Source organism: Leishmania infantum, chromosome 17, assembly GCF_000002875.2.
Source record: "Leishmania infantum JPCM5 genome chromosome 17".
NCBI classification, from domain to species: Eukaryota; Euglenozoa; class Kinetoplastea; order Trypanosomatida; family Trypanosomatidae; genus Leishmania; species Leishmania infantum.
Genome location: NC_009401.2, coordinates 117,318 through 139,683, shown reverse-complemented (window position 1 = coordinate 139,683; position 22,366 = coordinate 117,318). Strand labels below are relative to the sequence as shown.

Genomic DNA, 22,366 nt, shown 5'->3' with positions numbered 1-22,366 from the left:
CTCTTCATAGCGGGCAGTCCCTGAGCATGTCTCCCTCCCTCTGGCCTGCCTGCCTCCCTCGCCATCTTCCTCTCGCTTATCTTTTCTCCGCTCTTGTGAATTCGATGATGGGCGGCCGGAGGGGGCCTCCTCTTGATGCACGACCGCAGGCACTTTTCGCATACGCTCAGACAGTGACAGACACACCGATGCCAAGGTGGCAGCCACCGCAGACAGCAGCCATGGGCGCCGGTGATAAGGGCAGCTGCCATGCTACTCCACTCACCAAAGCCGGTGCCTCTCGGTTTAACGTGGTCTTCCGCCGGAGCAGCGGCTCTCGCCAGCAGCGGGCGAAGCGGGAGGGTGCGCTTTCCGTCGCCCACGACGTCTCCTACTTGTACGACAAGGACAACCGGGAGTGCGTGCTGCGGTGCAAAGCGGTGGGGCAGGCGCCGAACAAGATCTTCATGTGCATGCAGCTCGCACACCGCGGGGCGGACTGGGTGGTGGGCACAGAGCTGAACCTGTGCGGGTTCGACATACTGGTGGAGGAGGTCATGGAGCTTCACTGTATTCCGTACGAGGAGGCCGTGGACGCCGCGGACAACAGCTCAGAGGCTGGCGCTGGCGGTGACCTCATAACCTGCTGTGGCACCAGCGCTCATACCGCTTCCGCGGCATCCTATGCGCAGACCCTCTCCACCGCTGCTTCTGTAGACCCTGGGAGGGGGCACACAACTCACGCGCAGCCGCGCTTTTCTTTTCTGCCGCGCCAGACTTCTCAGCACTTCGTCACGACTACGCCGTCACGGGCTACGCGCGACAACGGCCCGTCATCACCGACGCCGTTGGAGGATGAGGAGGCGCCATCAATTTGTGCTCCGCAGAAGTGGCCTACACTGAAAATGGATTCGGTGTCTGTTGGTACTGCACTCACTGCACACCACCCGACGGACCTGCCACCACCAGCACCTCGAGACGAGCGTGGTGTCGACGGCAGTGTGTGCCAAAATTCTTGCCCTCCTCACGAACGTCGTCAGCGCCGGCGGCGTCGCTCAGTCGCGTCCCTGGCACGGGAGCTGGAGCGGTGCTATCCTGAGTATTTTTGAGGACGTCCTTTCCGCACTGCCGCCCGCCCCCTCCCTCCCCCAGGTACTTCCATCACACGAGCGGGAGAGTGCCTGTGCCCGGATCGACGTTTTCGCCTCTGCTTGTTTTGTTCTCTGTGCAACGCTGCTTCACCCCTAGTTTGCATCGATCTCTCTGCTCTTCTTTGCCGCTGCTGCCACTTTTTGAAGAGAGCTGCGCCAGACTGGCAGGATGCACTCAAGCAACTGCTACAGCACAAGGCGTCAAGAGAAAGCGAGAAATCGAGAACAACGAAATTGGATGTGAGCGATCCACCTGCTCACCGTTGGCTTTGCTATGCGACGACGTGCATGTGCGTGTGTGTGCGTGTCGCGGTGTTGAGCACCTGAGCATCATCCCTGATGGTCGTGCTGGTGGTGGTGGTGGTGGGGAGGCGTTGGGTACTATCCAGTCACCATCTGTGCGTCTACGGTAGTGGATATCCTTCTTAGTAGTGCCGCATCTTCCATCTTGTGTTGGTGTTGGCGGTCACACACACACACACCCACACATACGTGCCCATGCATGAATGCTGGCGACGCCATGATGCTGCTTCTTACATCATCTTTCCACCACCGCGGCTCTTTCTTTTTTATTCGCTATTTAAGGCGCCGATGCAACTTCCGTAACTTCGTCCACGAAATCTTCTGCCCCCCCCCCCCTTCTCTCCGTTACAACAACTTTTCACACACACACCCCGCACGCGCATACAAAAAGTTAGATTGTCCGGGGCCCCGTTGCACCGGAACGCAACGGTGCTACGTTTGTTATCGAGTCGCCGCGCACTGACCACACGTACACACACACACATACAAACAGACATAGACACACAGAAAAGAAGGAAAACGACGAAGGTCGAAGTCGCGAGTGTTGGTTGGGCAGTGCGTTTGTGGTGGTGATGTGCACGTGCGCCGCTGTAAGCATCCATAACCACCACCCCCTTCACTGCCGATGTTGCGGTCGCTGCCTTTTGTGTTTTGTAGTTTCGTTTCGCTTCTCTTGCCCAAAGTCCGGCGTACCCCCTTCTTCTCCCGGCCCAGACGCGCAAGGCGTCGTATGCGTGTGCGTGTGCCCCTCCTCCTTTCTCTTCCTCTCTGGCCCCTCGTTGCTTTTTTTTCCCCATGTGTTACTCCCTGTTGCTCTCTGGCCGCTAGAGTAGATCTTAGTGATCGCCCGAACACATACATAAACACACGCACGTGCACACGCTAGCACTCATCAGCTGCGGTTATGCATGCCGGCCTTCGATTCTCTGCCATAGCTCCCCGCTATCTCTTCCTCTCTCACATTCGCTCTCCGCCCCATTCCTGCCGACTAGGCGGAGGGGGACGGTGGACGAGTAGAAGCGATGAACGCCTACTTCTTTAGTCACCACATGCCCCCGCCGCCTACACCGGCACCGCTGGTGCGGACGGCTGCCATCGCTGCGGGAGTGCAGCGTCAGGGGCCGCGCCAGTCGACACAACGACAGACACCTACACTCCTCAGTGAATATGTGAGAGGGCCGTACAGGAAAGAAGACGAGCGATGCAGTGGCTTCAATGAAAAGGCGGTGACGAAGCCATATCATGACGTTGGCGACGCGGCGATGTGCAACGCCGCCACGCCGCGGGCTGCATTGCGTGCTGAGCCGGCTGCCATAGGCTCGAAACCTCGCTCCAATGCCACCCACACATCGTCCAGTCTCCGGTCAACTTCACCTGCCGAGTCTCCTGTCGCAGCACCGCCGCATCGCACCGTTCCATGCCTCGTCTTATTCAGTCCACAAGGCCCCCGCCCGCTGGAGGGGCTCAAGACGGTCACCCTGGAGCGTCCCGGCAACGTTGCTGCAGCTGCACCCCGTGGAGGATATCTGAGAGTTCGCGGGGCGTCCCTCAACCGACTATCCGCAGGCGGCCCTCCTCTATCTGCATCTGCAGCGGCAGCATCCAGTACGGCAGCCAGGCAGCGCAATACGAAGCACGCTGCAGCGTCCGCCGCTGCGCGAGCGTCCCACCAGTCTTCTAGCGGGATTCGCTGCGTCTACGACCGCGACACACGCTCGCAGTTGTTGCACATTATTCCGGGGACGGAGGTTGACTTTTCCTCGTGCATGCGACTGCCGGCGCTCGCCGCGACACCCGCACCAGCGTCGGGGACGGCTGCCGCGCCTCTGCTGTTCGCGGCCACTGCCGTGCACACCATTGTGGTGGTGCAGTTTTGCGTAGCTGCTCCTACCCTGTCAACCGCTGCGCAACATCAGGCGGGTGCATCGCGGCCGCAGCTGCCGGGGTCACCGATCCCGCCACCCGGCAGCTTTTACATTGAGCTCGTCCTCCGCACCGGCACTTCCTCCGATAGTGCTCGAGGAAGGATCAGCACTAACGGTGGGGGCAGTAGCGGCAACAGTGGTGGGTACCGGCTGCGCTTCACCAACACCGGGCACGCCGTACAGCGACACACTCACCACACGAAGATACCCCTGCAGTGTGTGCGCACGGCGCAGTGGGTGCAGCTCTTCGTGGACCTCGAAGCGCTTCTGCAGTCTTGCAAGGCAGCTGGCGCTGTGGTGGCAGGCGGGACACATTGCCGATTGAAGCAGCTGCGTATCGGCTCGGGTGGCAGCGCCGCCAGCACAGGTGGAGTTTACGTGCGCCGCATCATCGCCGGCCACGGGCTCCCACTTCCTTACCCTGCCATGGACCACCTCGTCACTGCGGATGGGGTGCCGGGTACGGTGCCTCTCATGGCCACGCCGATCGGCGGCACGCAGGAGATCGTCAGGGACGCCGATGGAGAGGGGCACAGCGATCGACGAGGCTCCGGAACACTGCAGCAGCGCAGCAGCGGCAGCGGCAGTTGCTGGGTTCCACCAGAGGCTCTGCGTCTTCCCGCCGAGGCGGGGGAGAGCCTCTGCGTGTTTGTGCGAACGGGAGACGAGCATATCCTGAGCGAGGCGCCTGCCCCGCTGGCCCCTGCGGAAGAACCGTCACGAGAGGGCGAGGCGCATACGAGAGACAGCGACAACAGCATCGAGGCGACGCAGGTGCGGTGGAAGGCGAACAACTGTGCCGGTGACGTTGGCAGAAGCGCCGTAGAGTGGGCTGGGGACGCGACACAGGACACCGCAAGGCGGCGGGCAGCACAGGCAGTCACAACAGCCGCCAGCAAGCCCCTTACCTTACCGTCGTCTGCCACGCTACCGCCGCACCAGCTACAGCGCCGCCAGCCGAACCCTGATCAGCAAAAGAACCCCGCCTTGTTAAATTCGTACCGGCACCAACCTGAGAGCGAGGCCGCAGCAGCACGCGTATGCAAGAGGCAGCCGGAACCGTCGAAGGTGCTGCACCACACAGCCCTAGAGCTGTTAAGAATGCGTGATCATCAGCAGCAGTCACAGCCTCAGCCCGCACATCAGTTCACCGGCTCGGGAGCCGCAGCGCACGCGCCGACTTCAGCCGCCCCTCCGTCGGCTTCTTTTCCATCCTCCGCCTCTCCCCGGTCTTCTCCGGTTGACGGGGCGTCTCTCTCGGCCTCCGACGACGCGGAAATGTTCGTTGTCCGCGAGGTGTCGGCCGCCGAGCAGCTCGCTCCCGCCACACCGCCGCAGTACCCAGCGAATCAGCTCATGACGGGCAAGCCTCCTCTGCGTCGCGCACCGTCGCAGCCGCCGGTTGCCAACAAGGCAACGCATCACGCGCTGAATGCAGGACACACGGGTGAGGGGGTGGCGCAGCAAGTGGGAGAGGATGTCGCGATAGAGGACGCAGGCCAGGAGGGCTTCTCGGCACCCGCGGCCGTGGGAGCGGCGGGCCTTCTCTTTTCTACGACTAGCAGCGCCACCACGACTACCGCTACAACCTCAGAAACCTCAGTCTTATCCGTTACGTCCTACTCCTCTGCCGTGGAGTTGATGGATGCGATGAGCGAGCGGGTGCGTCGCATCCACATGGTACTGGCGGGGGTGGAAGAGGAGGCGGCCGCTGCTGCTGCCGCTGCTGCCTCCATCTTTGCCCAGCCGCTCGGCAGGCGCCCACCGTCGCGCCACGTGACGCCACCGCCTACGGCGCAAGGTGCTCGACCTGCCGTCAGCACGGTGACACCGACAGTGCTGCCACTGTTGGTGCCACCGCCACCACTCACAGGCGCTGCTTCAACCCATTCCTCCCCGTCGCCTCCGTCTGCTCCTGGCCCAACGGCTCCTGCTGAGATCATAGAGGCAGTCCTGCGTGATACGCCGCGCGATGCGGTGGTCAACACAGCGGCCGTACCCAGCCTGCCGCCAACGCCACCAGCGGCTGCGATGGCGACGCAAGCATGCGACAGTGTTGCGCGTGTCGCAGTCGCAGAGTGTGCGGCGACAGCATCAGCCGCCGCGAACGACGCGAATGCTATTCTCGAGTTGTGGAGCTCAGCAGAGAGGCCGCTCTGCTTGTCAGCTTCATTGCAGCGGCCAGCGACTGCCGCTGTCAAACGTGCCCCACTGGCGGAGCGGCTACGTGCGCACCAGGCGGCTCTCTCTTCGTCTTCCTCGGCCGCTTCTTTTTCCCTCGTCGACGGTAGTGACAACGATGGCGTCGGTGACGCTCCTTCAGCCGAAATACCTCCGCCGACAAGCGCTGCCACCTCCTGGACGTTCCGCTCGACCTCCCTGACTCCGCAGACGCCTTCAATGCTGAGGGTACCCACCGATTCCGGAGCTGTAGGCGAGGCGCTGCCACGTGCTGGCGGTGCTCCCTCAAGCTACATGGCTGGTGTGGAAAAGAGTGAGGCGGCTGCACTGCTGCAGCAGGCACCGCGGCTTTTGAGCGAATCACAAACCCCAGCTCCAGAGGTAGTGGCGGCTGTGGTGCCACAGCTGAAGTCGTCATCTGGTCAAGTTACAAAGGCAGTTGTGTGGCGCCGTCCCGTCCCAGAGCCTGGCCATTCCCCGTCCGTCGGTGACGCTACTCAGCGCGCGTTGCAGGATGAAGTTCGACTCACGGACACCCCACTACCGGGGCGGGTACGTTCCCCTGGAGCGGAGAGCGGTGCTGCAGGACGCCTAGCGACCTGGTCCGCCAGGCAGAACGCCGGTCCCACCTCCTCGGGCATGCACACCCCCCTCTCGGCCGCCGCCGCTAGTAAATTGGGCGTTGCGTCACAGCAGGAGAGCCTTCAGGGCTTCATCGAGGGTGCACAGCTCTGCGTAGGCGTGCAGGCCCCTCCCCCGCCTCCGAGCGGCCGCAGCTTCAGTACCGTGAGCAGCTTTCAAATGTGGCTGCCTTCCTCCTCAATGCCCACGCTGTCAGCGAGTCGTGGCCGTTACCCCTCCACGATCACACCGTTCAGTGGCGGTGGCGATCGACACTGCGATCCTCTCTCTGACTCCTCCTCCGGCGCTGGCGGTGGTCCGCGACCGCCTCGCCTCGGCATCGCAGCTGCATACCCCTCTGCGCATCCATCTATGCCACCTCCGTCCGTCGTGCACATGCCCCAGGCCGCCACTGCAGCGACATTACCCACTTACCATGCTGGGGCAGCGGTGGGGCCATCGCCACTCGCTCAGCAGCAGACGCTCGGCTTTCCCGCAGCCGCTTCGACTCGTGATCCAGTGCAACATACACCCGTTTCTCATCATGAAGCTCTTGCGAACGACGTGCCGCTCTCCGCAGAGCGCGGCAACGGGGAGGGTCGGTACATGTACGACTGCGTACTGCAGTGCTACCTGGATCTGGAGACGAACGCTTACGTGGACAGGACGTAAGCTCTTGTACGGACTTGGAGTGCGAGGTGCCCCTCGCGGCGGCATTCGTTGTGAGGAGCGCCTGTTGGATCTTCCCCACGCCCTCTCTCGCTTCACATGCGTGTGTGTCTCGGCTACCCCGCCTCGAAAAGACACCGGTGCTCAACCTAACCATGACAGTTCTCGAGTGACTCCTGTGTGTGCATGCTTGCGTGCTGCTGTGTGCATCACCCCCGCCCCCCTCCCTCTTTCTCTCCTTGTGGGAGAAAGCCAGGCGGTCCCGCCCCCGCCCTATCCCCAGCCAAATGCCGAGCCACCCCTCTGGTGGCCACAGGGCCAAGCACCGGCGACGCGCGGGGGCCAGAGCGATGCACGGCGACTGATGTCGGCGGTCAGGTCGTGGATGGCGCGGCGCCGGAGCGGCCAGCGACCGCGAGCACGCTTGTGCCGCCGACATGACAAGCCGAGTGCCGGCGTGGCTCGAAGGCATCTGTCACCCGGCCCTCGCTGCCCACTGGTGGAGGGAGCCTGCGCCACCGCGAGGGGGGTGCACCGGGGGCGGTGGCCGGCATGACGGGAGCGGCTGTGAGGCTGCCTGCGGAGTGGGGTGTGGGTGGAGTCCGCTGCCGAGGCCGTGCTCTCAGATGGCTGAGCCGGCGCACTGCTGCACCGGCGTGCGCCTAGGGCTGCGCCGCGCCACGCGACGGGTGGCCTGTGGCAGCGCCGGGGAGGCTCGAGGGAGGAGGTGGACCTCGCGTTGCCTGGCAGAGGAGTGGACTCACATTGGAATAGAAGAAATGCGACAGACATGTGGTCTTCCTGCGCGTTACTTCCTCGGCTCTCTCGGTCCCCCGTGGGGCTCCACCTCTCTCTTGGTCCTCTCTGCTCCTTTTATGACGCTCTCGACGGCTTGGCCAAAGTGCATGGCCGCCTCCATTTCACGCACACGCACACGCACACGCACACGCACACGCACACGCACACGCACACGCACACGCACACGCACACGCACACGCACACGCACACGCACACGCACACGCACACGCACACGCACACGCACACGCACACGCACACGCACACGCACACGCACACGCACACCCTCGGGTACACGCACACGCACACCCTCGGGCACACGCACACGCACAACGCACAACGCAGGACCTTGCCATTGCGCATCTTACCTTCCGGGCGTTTTCCTCTAGGGCACATATTTGTTTCGCCGCATCGTTGGCGGTGGCTGCTGTTGCCATCAGCCGGCAAATGCCGTCGGCGCACAGGCATCGTCGACCGAAAACGGCCAGCGTTACAGTCCCTGACAAGTCCAAGAAGCACGTGCGAGGCATCGCAGACGAATCCTCGACGGGGACCAATGCTCGGGGTGCCGCTGCCGCTACAGGTGGCGGCAGCGCGAGCGTGGACTCGGAGAAAAGGTCGAAAGGCGTGCCGGCGCCGGCGGCGGTGCTCATGCGGGCGCTCGGGCTGGCTGTTGAAGCAAGTGACGGCACTGGCGACAAGGGCGAGTGCAACTCGGCGTTGCTGACTAGCAGCCTAAGCTGCGACCCGTCTCGGAGCATGGAGGTGGAGGTGGAGACAAGACAGGGGTACGTCTACACAGGCAAGCTGGTGCACATTGATGACCACTACAACGTTATGCTGAACGAGGCGCTGGTGCGACGAGCCCGCAGTTTTGATGTGGAGCGGGCGATACTGCGTGAGAAGTCGCAGCGGGAGGCACGGCTCATCGCAAGCAGTCTCCAAGGCATGGTGACAGAGGATGCAGACGTGATGCAGAGCACTAGTGAGCTGATGCCGCGACCTCGCTACATCGGTGCCACGTACATCCGAAGCAACAGCATCTTCCTCATGCGCTTCGTTGACGCGGCAGGCGGCACCGGCACAACAGCTGTTTCTGCGGCTTCCTCCAACTCCGCGTTGGGGCAGCTCAAGAGTGACTTTTCAATGATGGCTGCATCGATCAAGGCCCACTTGCAGCGGGAGAAGATGCGCAATCGGGCCGCGCGCCGCAAGCGCCTCGAGGCCAAGAAGTCGGCGGGAGGAGGCGGCGGCGGCCGGTAAAGGGTGCTCAGGGCAAAAGACGTGCTAATCTGTCGATGCCCAGGACACGAATGACCTGGAAACAAAACTCACACAAGTGCCTAGATACGCGACACATTGTACGGGCCATGCACTGGGGCGCTGAACACGCTGACTGGGGAGCCTGTCTGTGTGCTCTTCCGCTCTCTGAGTTCTCTGCGGCATCTCCGTGTAGAGACGCCTGTTTATGACATGGGAGTCGCTTGACACGTTGTCGCGTCGAGGTTGTCCAGAGGATGGCAATCCCCCCGACACGCTTCGCTGGGCGAGGGGTGGCCCGTCGCCTCTGTTGAAAAGTAAAGGAGGAAAAACTGACCTTGATAGGCACGTGTGCGCGTTCGCCTCTTTCTTACCCTTTCACGCCCGAGCGAGTACGCATGTGGAAGCGTGGACTCCGACCAACGCGCAGGAGGAGAGCAGGCGGATGCCCAAAAGAGAGAAATACAAGCGCGCCCGCGCGTCTCGAGCAGCGGTGCTGCAAAACACCGTTTGACCGCTCCCCTTTTTCTCTTGTCTTTTCGGTCCTGCCCGAGTCGATCCCATCTTTCGAAGTTTGTCATCTCCCTCCCCTGCCCTCCGCTCCGCTCCCCTCCTTCTCCCCTCTCTCGCACGCATGCATTCGCTTCGACGCGCGTGTGGGTGTGCGTGCCTGCCGCTTGCGCACGTGCATGACAGCACTGCATATTTCACAGAAACGATAGAAGCACACACGAAAAGAGCGACCGAGAGCCCGAGAGAGGGCCGAGCAGCATCACCACCGGACAGAGCGTCGTGCCACCGGGGCCCTTTCACCCCTTTTGCGCGCCGTGCTCCTCCGCCTCTTCCTGCCCCATCTCTGCCTTGGCACCCCCCGCCGCATCTCGCTCCTGCGCTTACTATTACCTCGCTACTAGCGCAGAGCTGTCATAGATTGAACTAGACACACATGCACATACATCCTTGCGCAGCTGCCCCCTCTTCCCCCTTCCATCGGATTGTGCGGTGTCAGCACCTCTCAGTGGAGAGCTCGCATGGGGATGTCTGTTACCATGATTGACGCCATACCGTTACTCAAGTCTACGCATGCCAACTGCGTGTGCCCTGTGTGCCTCGACGTTTTCAAGAAACCGGTGTGCTTTCCCTGTGGCCACATCCTATGCCGCGCCTGCGCTAGTCGCTGCATTGCAGCACGCCCGCGGTGCCCGCTGTGCAATCAAGCGGTGCCCAACCTGCGCCACTGCTCCCCGCTGCCTCAGCTGTCTCTCCTTTGCGTGCTGACACGTGAGGTGGGGCTACGCGCCAGCGGGCGTCAGCTGCGATCATCCGTGCAGAACGCGGCAACGCCGTTGTCTCACAGCGATCACGACTCCTCTATGAAGCGGCGTCGAGGCGCCACCGGATACGACGCGGTGGAGGGAGCGCAAGGGGAGAATCAGGCACCGCGGCCGCGACGGTCGTCACTGTCACCCCCGCCGGAGCAGCACCCCTTCTTGTCATTGCGTGAGCCTCGGGCATCACATCGTGTCGCGAGCGCAGTCGCTGCCACCGAGGGCAGCACCGCCAACCATGCTCAGCACTCGAGTCTGCCAGGGCTTCTGCGTGCCGCAGCCGGCGAGACGCAGCGGCTGCAAAGTGAGTCACCTTCGCCACCGCCGTTGATGGCGGGAGTGGGCGATGATGTGCTCTCGGACGAAGCGCCGCACCGCTCGATCATCGCTCAGGCCACCACATCTTTGCCGTCTGCCGTCGCGCGTCGTGTCGGGGATAGCGGCGCACTTGGACGAGATCAGGATCGACCGCCGACAACCACACCATCTCCGGCACTGTCGCCCTCGCCAGCGCCCTTCTCCACTCCCCTTCAGCTGATGCGCAACCACATCACGGATCACGCTGATCAGCTCGATTCGACGCCGCGGCTGAGCCCGCCACCCTTCATAGCATTTGCGGTGGCAGAGGCGGCGAGCGTCACGGCTGCGGCAAGTACCGCACATCGCAGTGGTGAGGCATCTGCAAGTGTACTCGCTGCTGAACATGCATTGAATTCCAAGAAAGCATCTGCGTGGAGCCTGTGGAGACGCGGCCGGGGAGTGATACACTGCACGCTTACCCCCCCAGCAGCGCGGCTTCTGGCACGACAAGCTGGAGTAGCTGATGGGGCAGGCCGAGAAAAGACGGAGGCGGTGTCTAAAACGGCCTCATCGTGGTCTGTCGCCTCTGCTGACACGGCCGCGTCATTCTGGCACCGCTTCGGCTGCTGCGCCCTCTGCGGCCTTGACGTGGTGCAGCGCACGGCGGTGCGACAGCGTCTGCAACGACTCCTGCGATCCCCGACAGCGCACTGCGATCCAGCGGAGTTGGCTATGCAGACTGAGGAGAGCCTCTCGCTGCTGCTAGGGCCGTTGTGGGGTGTGTGCTGCGAGGTGCAGGAGCATAGCACCAACATTACTCAATCACCGGCGCCGACATGCGAAGGCGAGTATACGACAACCGAACTCGACGCGGTGCAGGGGAGCTACTGTTGTCCTTGTCGTGGCGAGGTGACAGCGCACCACTTTACAGGCGTGGCTCACCACAATTGTCTGGCGTGGGCTGGACTTCTAGACGTCTTTACCAACACCTCTCTCGAGGACCTTCCCGCCGCCGCTGCTGCTGGGGTGTACTTCATTCCCAGTACGACCGCATTGCTGCACATGACGGTGCCGCTGCAGGATCCATTGGAGGTTCTCACGGCGCGCACATCAGGTCGCGTGGCTCGCTGGCAGCTGCTGGCCGCGACTTTGTGTCACATGCATCAACGGGACGCGGATGAAGAGAGTGAGCTGTGGCAACGCTTTAAGACCTCTGATGGAAGCGGCGCAGAGGGACCGCTGATGACAGTGCGCTGTGCGCTGTGCGAAGACGGTGCACCGCTGCTTGTCCCCAACTCACCTTCTTTTCCTTTTGGGGCGGGCCTGCGCACGTGCGAGGGCACAGAGCGTGGCGAGAGCAGCTGCGGTCAGCAGTACCACTACCCCTGCGCCCTGCTCGCCGGTGCCTCGGCCTGTATTATATTCGGCTTGGAAGATGAGCACAATGTGCTGGACGCCAGCGCGAACACACCCGTTCGCGATCGCAGCGCTGGAGGGAAGCGCGGCGGCCTCGAACTTCCAGTGGAGGTTTGGTGCGGGCCCTGCCACGAGCGGCACGAGGTCCGCCGTCGGCGTGTGTGAGATGCAGATACAAGAGGAGGTTGGCAACGTCGGCAACATTGCCCGCCTCCGTCTGTACCGAAGGCGCGTGCTCACTCAGTTGTGCGCCTCTGTGTGTGCCTCTCGCCCTCCCTCTCGCGCAGCTTGAAGATGACGTGAGGCTTCTCTTTTTCTTTTCCGTGTTCTCTGCCTCTCTTCTGCCCTCGGGGGTCTTTCAGCTGCTCTCTCACACGGCCGTGCCCCCTCCCCCTCTCCCTGCCCCTGCTACTGCGGGTTTCGCTGTGCACCGGCGCGAGGCCGACGCGGACGAGAGGTGGGAAAGGGGGGGGCGAACTGAAAGAAGAGCGGCAGCAACAGGAACGCAGACGTGGGTATACACATAGACACATAGACATTCAGATACACACACGTAGGCGTACATAGGTACATATATACGCTCCTGAGAGCACAGGAAACACAAATGCCGGCTGCTCTCCGTTATGACATTCCGACCGAAGCACGTGGAGGCGTAGAGTCCTTTGCTTTTTTTTTGTTTCGGGAAGAGGTGGGAGAAGGGGAAGGGAGGGAGATCGTTGTGCAATGACAGTGCCCCTCCCCTCTTCCCTTGACTTTTCGTCGTGCACGTCTTCATTTTCTCCGCTTTCCGTCTCGCTCGCTCTCGCTCTCGCTCGCTCTCGCTCTCGCTCTCTCTATTCGCCTCCCTCTTTCCTCATCCCATTTTTCTTTCGCTCTGCTCGCTTCGTTGTGCCACGCAGTCCATCTCTCGTGCTCTGTCCGTATCTCTCTCCCCACCACACATCCATAGATCCACCACGCACGCACATCCCGCCACTTCTTCGGCACATCGCACCCCACACCCAACGATCCTACACACGCTTCCTTTTCTTCCCTTCCTTCCAGAAGACCACCTCCCTCACCGCTTTTCCTTTTTTTTTGCTGTGTGTGCGCCGACGTGCTGCTGGACCGCCTTGCACACGCGCACGGGCTTCCAGGGAAGCAAGACCACCTAGCTAGGCACACGTGTTTTTCTTGTTTGCTTCTTCGAATCGCCCACAGCACATCCCAATACGATGTCGTACACCGGCGAGGAATCCACTGGCATGCCGCCGCAGCCGCCGATGATGGGGCCTGGCTCTGCGACGGCCGATCAGACCAGCATCGTCTCGGGCGGCAAGCTCGGTGGCAAGGGCAAGGGCAAGGGCAAAGGTAAGGGCAAGCGCGGTGGCAAGACTGGCGGCAAGGCAGGCCGTCGCGATCGCATGTCGCGTGCCGCGCGCGCAGAGTTGAACTTCCCGGTCGGCCGCATTCACTCTCGCTTGAAGGATGGCCTCTACCGCAAGCAGCGTTGCGGTGCATCTGCCGCCATATACTGCGCCGCTCTGCTGGAATATCTCACGACGGAGGTGATCGAGCTCTCCGGTGCGGCGGCGAAGGCTCAGAAGACGGAGCGCATCAAGCCGCGCCACCTGCTGCTCGCCATTCGAGGTGATGAGGAGCTGAATCAGGTAGTGAAGGCGACCATCTCGCGCGGTGGTGTGGTGCCGAATGTGCACAAAGCATTGGAGAAGAAGTCCAAGAAGAAGAGCGCCAAGCGTGCCGCGTAGGCTCTGCCCCTCCCCGCCATGCTACATGCAGCCACTACACCGAGTGTGTATGAACGCACTGATATGCTGGCGCGTTTCTCTTCCGTGTGCTCACGCATGCACTTGGTGTGTTGACGTCTGCAAGGGAGAGCTGAACAGATGATGTAGCCGCGCAGGCTCTTTAGTTTCCGTTTCAGTGTTATTGTTGTCGTGGTGGCGGTGAGCTCAGTGGGTGCTGTGGAGGGTGGCGGTGGCGGAGGGGTAGAACTAGACAACCAGGAGGCCAGGCAAACAAAACGTGTGCGTGTGCGTGTGTGTCCAGTTGCACCATGCAACACCACTGGGTGGTGCCCGTCTGTATGCCTGTCGAGGCAGAGGGGCATGGGGAAGACACGGGCGAGTGTGTGTGCAAAAAAGGCTAAAGCTGTGTGTGGCACGCGCTGCTTTTCCTTTCCAGGCGTTCCCTTTCCGAAGCTCACGTCTGTGCCACAGATCAGCACACAACTTGTGGGTGGGTAGGTAGGTGGGGGACGGATGGAGCTTGCGGTCCCCTTCTTGCCCAGCTGGACGTTTGATGCCCCCCTTTCCCTCCCTCTCTGCCCCCCTCCTTCCCCTCTCCTTCCCCTCTCCTCACCCTCCCACCCCACCCCAACTCTCTCTCTGAGCGTCAGTCAGCCTTCATGAGGGCTGCTCCGACCGTTCTACATAGATGATGCCTCATTTCTTCGGTTTCTATATAAAGCGGCATGTGCTCCCTTTTTGCGTTGTTGCCTCCGTGTGTGTGCGTGTGTCTCTCCGGGTACGACCTCCGTGATGGTCGAACTGTGTACGTGTAGGCAGAGGGGAGAGCGATCTATTTGTGCTGCGGCAACGGAGGTGGCAGAGCCAGAGGCGAAAAGAGTACGGGCCAGCGCAGTGGTGGCTTGATGAGTGTGCGTCGGGGAAGGCTGCTGCTGCTGCTTTATTCGTTGCTCTCCTTCATGTGTGTTTTCCTTCTTCGTGTGTGACGTATGCGATCCACATGGGCGTGCGTGATGCACCTCTTCTTTCTATATCATCTCGCTCTTCCCACATGGCACATACACGCAAAACATGCCATGCGACGCGTACGGCTGCACAGACGTTGGCTAAACGCCTTCCCCTCCTCGCCCTTTCCTTCTTTCGCTTTCTTCTTTTCTTGTTAGAGTTGTACGAAACCGCGGTGGATGCATCGTGTTTGCTCCTGTTATGTCCGTGCGTGCGTGCGTCTGCTGGTTCGCCCCACCACTGCCCCCTTTTTTTGCTCATAAATCTATGTACACGCTCTGCTGCCGCGCCGCCGTTGTCTTCGGCGCTGATTCGTCTCCCCGCACCCCTTTGTATGTGTGTGTGTGTGTGTGTGTGTGTGTGTGTGCAGTGACCCCGAGTAGAGCCCTCACCCAGACCTAGACCTGAAAGCACAGAGGCACCCGCAGGCACACCCACTGACAGACACAGGCCTCGTGGGTGTTGTGCCACCCGCCTCCCCCTGCGCGCGCAATATAGAAACCGCACCGCCAACATCCGTCACCTCAGCGCGCTCCACTGCATGCGCCCTCTTGTGTCATCGCTGGAGCGGGGTGGTGTTGATGGGGGCACTCATGTAGGCAGACACACATACACACACAGAGTGCGGGAGAGACACAGACACGTGTGCACGCACACATTCTTACGTGCAGTCGGTGCGGAGAGCAGGCGTGCGAGAGAGAGGAGAGGGAAAGAGAGGCGAACTCGTTGGCGTTGACATTGAGAGCGCCTTGCTCCTCTTTCACGTTTTTCTTTGTGCGCGTGTGCGTGTAAAGGCGCATGTGCGGATGCGACTGAGCGTTGTGTGTACAGAAGCAGAAGTGTAGTGCAGCAAAGAACAGAAAGGTGTGTACACATCGAGCAAGGGGGAGGGCCGCGTAAACGTGAGCCAACTTGCACTCGCACACGTACACGTGGTGACGAGAGAAAGAACCCGTCTTTTCTCTATCCGGCGCGGTTCGCCCCTTCTCCGCAAGCTGCAGACGGCGGTCTTTTGTTTTCGTGGCCGTCTTGGCAAACTGACGAGAGAGGAGATAGAGGATTGTGAAGAAAGGAGGTGGTGGGAAGGGGATGAAGAGGCCCTCGGCCCTTTGAGGTCTTCCCCACATCTCACAATCATCTCTGTATTTCTCGTTGCCCCCTCGATGCCCTTTGCACGGAGCCCCCTCCCCCCTCTTCCCTCCCCTCATCTTCCCACCGCCGCCACCACGGGTCACGAGGTGGAGAGGTGAAGCAAAGAAGGCACTCGAATTCGCTTCTTCTTGTCCTGCACGTCTGTTTCGCGTGCGCTGTGGATGCACGCGCACCTGTGCATTTATGCGCTTGTCTCCACATCTTGTGTACCATCCCAAATGGCTTCTATGTGTTTGTGTCCGTTGTCTCCCGCCTTTCCGTCTTTTTTTTTATGCTGCACTCGGCCACCACACTTCTTCTCGCTAATACGCCGCCACCTCTGGAGCATCCACAGAACAGCCGTAGACACCGCTAGCTTGCACCGTCGTGCGCCCCAGGCGCAGCCGACGTACGCAAAGTGGTCTTGCATCTGATTGAAACATCTTGAACACACACACACACGCACACACACACACTCTTTCCCATCACTGCCACCGCTGTCGTGCAGCTGCGGCGCGTATCTGGGAGTTCGCGTGAGTGCGAGCGGTGCCGCCCCCTTCTTTTCCTCCTCCCCGCTGACGCCCCTTTCACTGCTTTGGCTCTGTTCTCCTTGTCTATCGTGATCACTAGCAGTAGTAGTTGAGGACTAGTATCAGCTGCCCTTCCCTTCCTCCCTCCCTCCCGTAGTCTGCTCTTGCTTTCTCTTCGCCTCTTCGTTTCTTTTTCTTTTCTTCGGCACGGCTGCTCGGGTCCGATGCTGCGTCTTATTCAGCCAACCTTGACGGCGATGCGCTGGGTCGCTGCTGCCTCTGCTTCTGCGGCCGCGGTGGCGCCGACGACAAGCTACCCGTCCACAAACGCGGCGCTCCTTGCGAATACCCGCGCCATCCACGGTGAGGTGCGTCACCAGAACACGGACTACGACAACACCCGAATTCCGTGGGACTTCACCACAGCCAGCTACGAGAAGATTCACAACGAGATCTTGCCCAAGTTTCCACGCGGCAGGCGAATCTCAGCCACCATTCCGCTGCTGCATCTCGCCCAGCAGCAGCAGGGCGGGTACATCCCGGTGACAGCCATGTACAAAATAGCAAAGATTTGTGAAGTGCCACCGATGCATGTCTTCGAGACGGTCACCTTCTACTCCATGTTCAACCGGCACCCGGTTGGTAAGTACCACATCCAATTCTGCCGCACCACCCCCTGCATGCTGTGCGGCGCCGACGAGCTGATGGAACGCACCATGCACTATCTGAACGTGCGCATGCACGGCACGACAAGCGACGGCCTTATCACGATTGGCGAGATGGAGTGCCTCGGCGCGTGCGTGAACGCACCAATGCTGGTGGTGAGTGACTACAGCAACCCGCCCAACTTTTCGTACGACTACATGGAGGACTTAACGTGGGAGAGCATCAAGACGCTCGTGGAGAACCTCCGTGGCGGAAAACCTTTCAAAATCGGCTCGCAGCGTCCAGATCGCAGGTACGCTGAGCCGGCCGGTGGGCGCACGTCGCTCCTGTTCAAGGAACCGCCAGGTCCGTACTGCCGTGACTTCGACGCCGAACCGGACGAGAAGGCGGACGCCGCGCCGCCCAAGAAGTAGTCGTACCCTTTTAGTTCTGTTGATGTATGCGCTTATTGGTTCTCTCTCTGCGTACCGAAAATCGTCGGGTATGTATCTATGTGTGTGTATTGGTGGGGGTGGGGGGCGGGTGTGGCTGGATTAAGTCGAGTGGTGGAAGGGCATCGGGGGCTTTCCAACCGCCCCTTACATCCCTTCCCTACTCCTTTCTCTCCCCGCCGGTGGCGCTTCGTCGCCGTGTACAGGAATAGATGGGTATGGAGATCCGCCGTGGCTTACGACCCCCAGCGCCCTCTCGCTGTGTATGCGTGTGCGACTGTGCGCACGAATGAGTGCCTGTGCTTGAGCCTCACTTCTGCACCTCTCTTCCTCTGCCCTCGATCTGATAAGCGCCGCTCGCCCGCTTCCGATCACCACGACACATACCTCGACAGTCGTGGAACTCGTCGCCTCACACAAAAGCACCCCGGCGGATGCAGCATCTCTTTCTTCCTGTGCTTCTCGCCTCCCTCCCTCTCTCTGTCACGCACATTTCGTTCACGTGCGAGCGTGGGCGAGCATATTAGCTCCTGCTCGTGCCACAGAAGGATCCACTGACCTGTCACCCGAGGCGTGGGAAAACGGAGACAACGCACGCTCCTCATCTCTCTCCTCCTTAGCTGCACCACACATCTCCTCACCCCATACACATACACCAGCGACCACACAGTTTATCCAACGACAGAAACGAAAAGAGGGACGCTGCAAACGGATGTCTTCGCCACCGGTATCAAACCCGTCGTCCCAGCTGTCTGCCGCGGCCGGCGCTGCGACCATCACTGCAGCCAAGAAGACAGATGACGTCTCTGACCTCATGGCGGCGATTCAGAGCGTTCTGGTGGAGCATAATGTAAAGGATGCCCGATTCATTCTCGAGCTACCATCAACGCCCGCCGCTGCTTCCACTGTCGTGACTGCTGTCCATGCTGACGCGCCGGGGACCTGGGGAGCGGGTAATGCGTCATCGGTGACTTCACCGGTCGACTCTTCTGCGCCGAGCACTGAAGGAGGCGTGACCACCGCTACTCTTCTGATGGGGATGCAGACCACCCCCGCTGCGGTCCCAACCCCTCCACCGGAGCATCAGCGACCCCCACCTCGCGCTCGGTCTCCCTCAGAGCGGCAGCGATCTCCAGCCTCGTATCACTCCGAGTCTCTCCAGGGGCATGCCCTTCCCGCGCCCTCCGCCTTGCATTCAGGTTCTCCTCCGCTGAACGACAGCATAAGCTCGCTGGGTGCCACGGCGCGCCCAGCGCCGGTGGCGGCCGTCGGCGATGCGAGCGGAACGCAAATGACACCGAGTGCGGCAGCGGAGGAAGGTCCCGTGAACACCATCCTCGCACAGCCGCCGGCTCAGCCGCATCCGCCACCTCCGAGAAGCGCTGTCGATGCCATCACCTCGGATGGCTCTGCGGACGTTCTCACAGGCGAGGCCGCTGCAGAGATCTGCCGCGTGTCGAATCAGCTCGCGCATGATATTGCGGTCGCCGAGGCTCAAATGTCGCGGAAGGAAATTCTGCAGAAATTTGTAGGCCGTAGCGTCATCCTCGAAGATAGGCGGCAGCGTGAGGCGCAGCAGCTGGCTCAGGCGTCAACGATGCCGTGGAACGGCATCCCGCATCCTGCAGTGCCGTTCAAGGCGGATGCGGCTAGCGCGCATACCAAAGCATCTTCACAGCCTCGCCGCGGCATTCCAACGGCCGCTACCAAGCCTCCTGCGCAGAAGCTCAGCGCCGACCCCACGATCCCTAGTGGCTCCGTGGCGAGCGCTTTCTCGCCCGCCGTATTATCTCCTCCTCCACCGGAACCACAACAGCCGCAGCGTCGCAGCATCGTGCGCCTAACTCCGCCATCGAGAACCCCCGTCCACAGCGGTGGCAACGGCGCCCGCGGCTCCGTTCTGTCGGATAGCAGCTCCCTACCCTCTCTCGTGTCGGCCAAGAAGTCCGCCGTACCTGGCAAGACGCCCGTCTTCAGCATTCTCAACAAGGATGGGAGCCGCCTGCTCGATCAAGGCGGTGCCGCGATGACGCTGCGGACGTCGTTGTCCGGGGCTCTAGCGAAGGCAGGAGGCGCATGTGTAGCCGCGGCAGGGGCGGCCACGAATGGCGGTGACGCGACAGAGGCGAGCCGGTCCAGCAGCAACAGCAACAGCAACAATACTAGCATCTCCCATATCCGTCAATCACGCCCCAGCAGCGTTTCCCTCCTCGCCGACGACCGCGCGCCGCCGTCGCCGGTGCACGAGCCGCTGCTTGGTGTGGCGGCTGAGGAAGAGGCGAACCGGCAGCGCAGCATACTCATGCAAACCCAGCCCCGCTCCCCCACGCCGGAGCCCCAGCCGGTGGAGAGTGCCATCAACAGGGATGATGGGGAGGTGCTGCGGAAGATGCTGTCGGAACAGAGCAAGAACAACACACGTCGCGCCTTGCAGCTGCAGAACCAGTCACGCCTCTCGCACACGACACAGATGGCGGCCACGCCGGTGATCGGAAAGAACCAACCCAGCGCTTCCGGCACATTTTCCACTGCATCGACTCCGCGCTCGCCGTCTAGGCCGTCTACTTCGGCTGCCGCCGCGTCTTCTCAACCTTCTCTGCGTGCTATGCTGCAGGAGCAGCGGCAGCTGCAAGACGCCAGTCGCCGCAGCATGGAGGAGCACAATCGACTTATGCAAGCGGCTCGAGCTGCACGGACGCTGGCGTCCGCGTCGTCGAATGCGTTCGAGACATCTAAGATACCAGCGGTGAGGCTCGCGACCCCGCCAGCGCACGCGACACCGGCAGCGACCGGCGCCGCAGCTGCCGCACCGGTGACGGTGCAGGAGGACGACGCGGCGCACCGGAAGCCCGGCATTGCCACCTTGGCACGAGCGTCGTCGCCGGGGCGCAACACGAACGGCACATTCACGCCCAGCACCTCCGGTATTCAAGTTGTGAAGTTCACGCTTCCCCACGAGGAGGAGGCGCGGCAGGCGGCGGTGCAGCAGCTGTGTCGCAGCTCCTCAGGGACGCAGCATCTGGACACCAAGGACCGCTATCGCGCCCTCCTGGCTGAGCAGCAGAACGAGTTCACTGCACAGGAGGCGAAGGCACAGGACTACAAGGTTCTACTGAACCGCGCTGTCGAGTTCAATCGCTTCCAGCAGCAGCAACGAACCAAGCCGTCTTAGAGAGCCAACCAACCGGTGCCCGCCACAATTTGTGCGGCTTGATGGTTCGTCGAGGCGGTGGTGACGATGCGCCTTCGCGCCCGCGCCATCCCCACGGGGAGGGCTTATGTACATAACACCAACGTAAAACATGTATTTTTCTCTACCGCTCTTTGTGCATATGCTGATGTACACAGACTGACATGGGCGTGGCGGACTTCGATGTATATGAATAAGCGAAAAAAGGGAGGGCACCCCCACCCTTCAAAAGACTAGCAAGTACCGTTGATTCGGTGTCGTTCTCACTGTGTGTATGCGTGTGTGTGTGTCTCGTGCGCTGACGTCAGCCTCCGACACACCTCTACCTACCCCCTTTCCAGCCCCTTTCCCACCAGCAGTTTATCCGTTGCCCATGTACATTGAGCAGACGAATACACAGCAGGCAGAGAGCGAGGGAGAGGGAGCGGGAGGGAGCACACGGCGGCCATGCCAGATGTATGTATATATATATATATGTATAGCTCTATGCAGATGCATATGTGCATACATATCTATATATATATATGTATATCTGTATCTATCTATGTATACACACGCTTGTAATCGGTGTTTAGTTGATATGGAATGTAATCCGAGAAGAAGCTCACGAGAAAGAGAGCTGGAGAAGGAACAGCAAGAGAAGAAGGACAGGCACACAGACAGAGACACAGACGCAGACGCAGACAGGGGTGAACGAAAACGAGCAAGGACAAGAACCGCAACACAGGCAACAATAAGATTGCTCCACTTCCCCCTACCTTTCCGTCCGTGTGTGTCTGGGTGTCTGTGCATGCTTCTTGCTCCCTTCCTATCCGATCTCACTTCTGTGTTACGTTTCGCGTCGGGCTGCACTCTGTCTTTTCTTATGAGTATTCTTCACTCGTGCATCTGCGCTCTTTCCCGTCCGCGCCTTTTTCTCTCATCATTATGATCTCGTCCTCTCGCCGCGCACACGTGTGCAAGCGATAAGGATACCGGACTCCCTCCTTCTCCCCCTCCCTCTCCTCGCCACGCTTCACGACTTGTTGCTGTTTGAATCTGTGTTGCTTCCCCTCTTCTTTGTATCTTTTTCTGTCTTGTGATTTCACCTACCTTCGGAACGATGCAGTGATGTCGGCACGGCCGCTACACACAAGTACACATACATACAGACGCTGCTTCTCCTCCTCCTCTCCTCCGGGACGCGTCACGGTTTCGCGCTGATCCTTCTTCGCACAGAGTACATTCTCTCTTGTCTGTTTGATTTGCCGCCACGCTGCGTACGTGCTCGACTGTATCCCTTACATCGCATCTCCCCTCTCTCCCTCCCTCCCCCAAACTTCCTCGCTGCCAACCTCGCTCGGTTTCTCAAGTGGGGAAACGCTGCGGTTGTGAAAGGGGGAGAGGTAAGAGGGGAGACTATGGGCGGCGGCGCGGGCATATGTGTTTTTGTGCACCTCTCTCTCGCTATCTCTGCGAGCGTGTGTGCACGGAGGCTCGATCGCCATTCTTTTCCTTTGCGCTTCGCATGTAAGCGGCAGTCGTTTTCTGCGTGATGCTTGTGTGTGTGCGTGTAGCGAAGCTGTCCTTGAGGCGGGTCGATGCTGGAACATATCTTCTCAAAATCTCACGAGGGGAAGCAGAAGACACGCGTGCCAACTTTTCCTTGGGATGCCCAACACGCTTGTGGGTGTACCGACATGTTGTGCGAGGCCTCTTTCCTGCTTCTTCCGACATGCACACAGTGCACTCGTTCCT

General features: G+C 60.8%; 7 protein-coding genes across 7 annotated transcripts; all 7 read left to right on the top strand.

Annotated features, from left to right (window-relative positions):
* Positions 1–104: 104 nt before the first annotated feature.
* On the top strand, positions 105–1,088 carry LINJ_17_0370 (conserved hypothetical protein; the record flags this gene model as incomplete). Its single annotated transcript, XM_001464653.1, has 1 exon — positions 105–1,088. The coding sequence occupies one exon, from the start codon at positions 105–107 to the stop codon at positions 1,086–1,088; it is 984 nt and encodes a 327-aa protein (XP_001464690.1).
* Positions 1,089–2,695: 1,607 nt separating this feature from the next.
* On the top strand, positions 2,696–6,832 carry LINJ_17_0360 (conserved hypothetical protein; the record flags this gene model as incomplete). The annotated part of the gene is made up of 1 exon (XM_001464652.1): positions 2,696–6,832. One exon carries the CDS (start codon positions 2,696–2,698, stop codon positions 6,830–6,832), a length of 4,137 nt encoding a protein of 1,378 aa, XP_001464689.1.
* A 1,443-nt stretch (positions 6,833–8,275) lies between these two features.
* LINJ_17_0350 (conserved hypothetical protein) lies at positions 8,276–8,887 on the top strand (the record flags this gene model as incomplete). The annotated part of the gene is made up of 1 exon (XM_001464651.1): positions 8,276–8,887. The coding sequence occupies one exon, from the start codon at positions 8,276–8,278 to the stop codon at positions 8,885–8,887; it is 612 nt and encodes a 203-aa protein (XP_001464688.1).
* Positions 8,888–9,915: 1,028 nt separating this feature from the next.
* LINJ_17_0340 (conserved hypothetical protein) lies at positions 9,916–12,093 on the top strand (the record flags this gene model as incomplete). The annotated part of the gene is made up of 1 exon (XM_001464650.1): positions 9,916–12,093. The coding sequence occupies one exon, from the start codon at positions 9,916–9,918 to the stop codon at positions 12,091–12,093; it is 2,178 nt and encodes a 725-aa protein (XP_001464687.1).
* A 1,049-nt stretch (positions 12,094–13,142) lies between these two features.
* Positions 13,143–13,676, top strand: LINJ_17_0330 (putative histone H2A; the record flags this gene model as incomplete). Its single annotated transcript, XM_001464649.1, has 1 exon — positions 13,143–13,676. One exon carries the CDS (start codon positions 13,143–13,145, stop codon positions 13,674–13,676), a length of 534 nt encoding a protein of 177 aa, XP_001464686.1.
* A 2,923-nt stretch (positions 13,677–16,599) lies between these two features.
* On the top strand, positions 16,600–17,421 carry LINJ_17_0320 (putative NADH-ubiquinone oxidoreductase, mitochondrial; the record flags this gene model as incomplete). Its single annotated transcript, XM_001464648.1, has 1 exon — positions 16,600–17,421. One exon carries the CDS (start codon positions 16,600–16,602, stop codon positions 17,419–17,421), a length of 822 nt encoding a protein of 273 aa, XP_001464685.1.
* An 832-nt stretch (positions 17,422–18,253) lies between these two features.
* On the top strand, positions 18,254–20,611 carry LINJ_17_0310 (conserved hypothetical protein; the record flags this gene model as incomplete). The annotated part of the gene is made up of 1 exon (XM_001464647.1): positions 18,254–20,611. The coding sequence occupies one exon, from the start codon at positions 18,254–18,256 to the stop codon at positions 20,609–20,611; it is 2,358 nt and encodes a 785-aa protein (XP_001464684.1).
* Between the last annotated feature and the right edge of the window lie 1,755 nt (positions 20,612–22,366).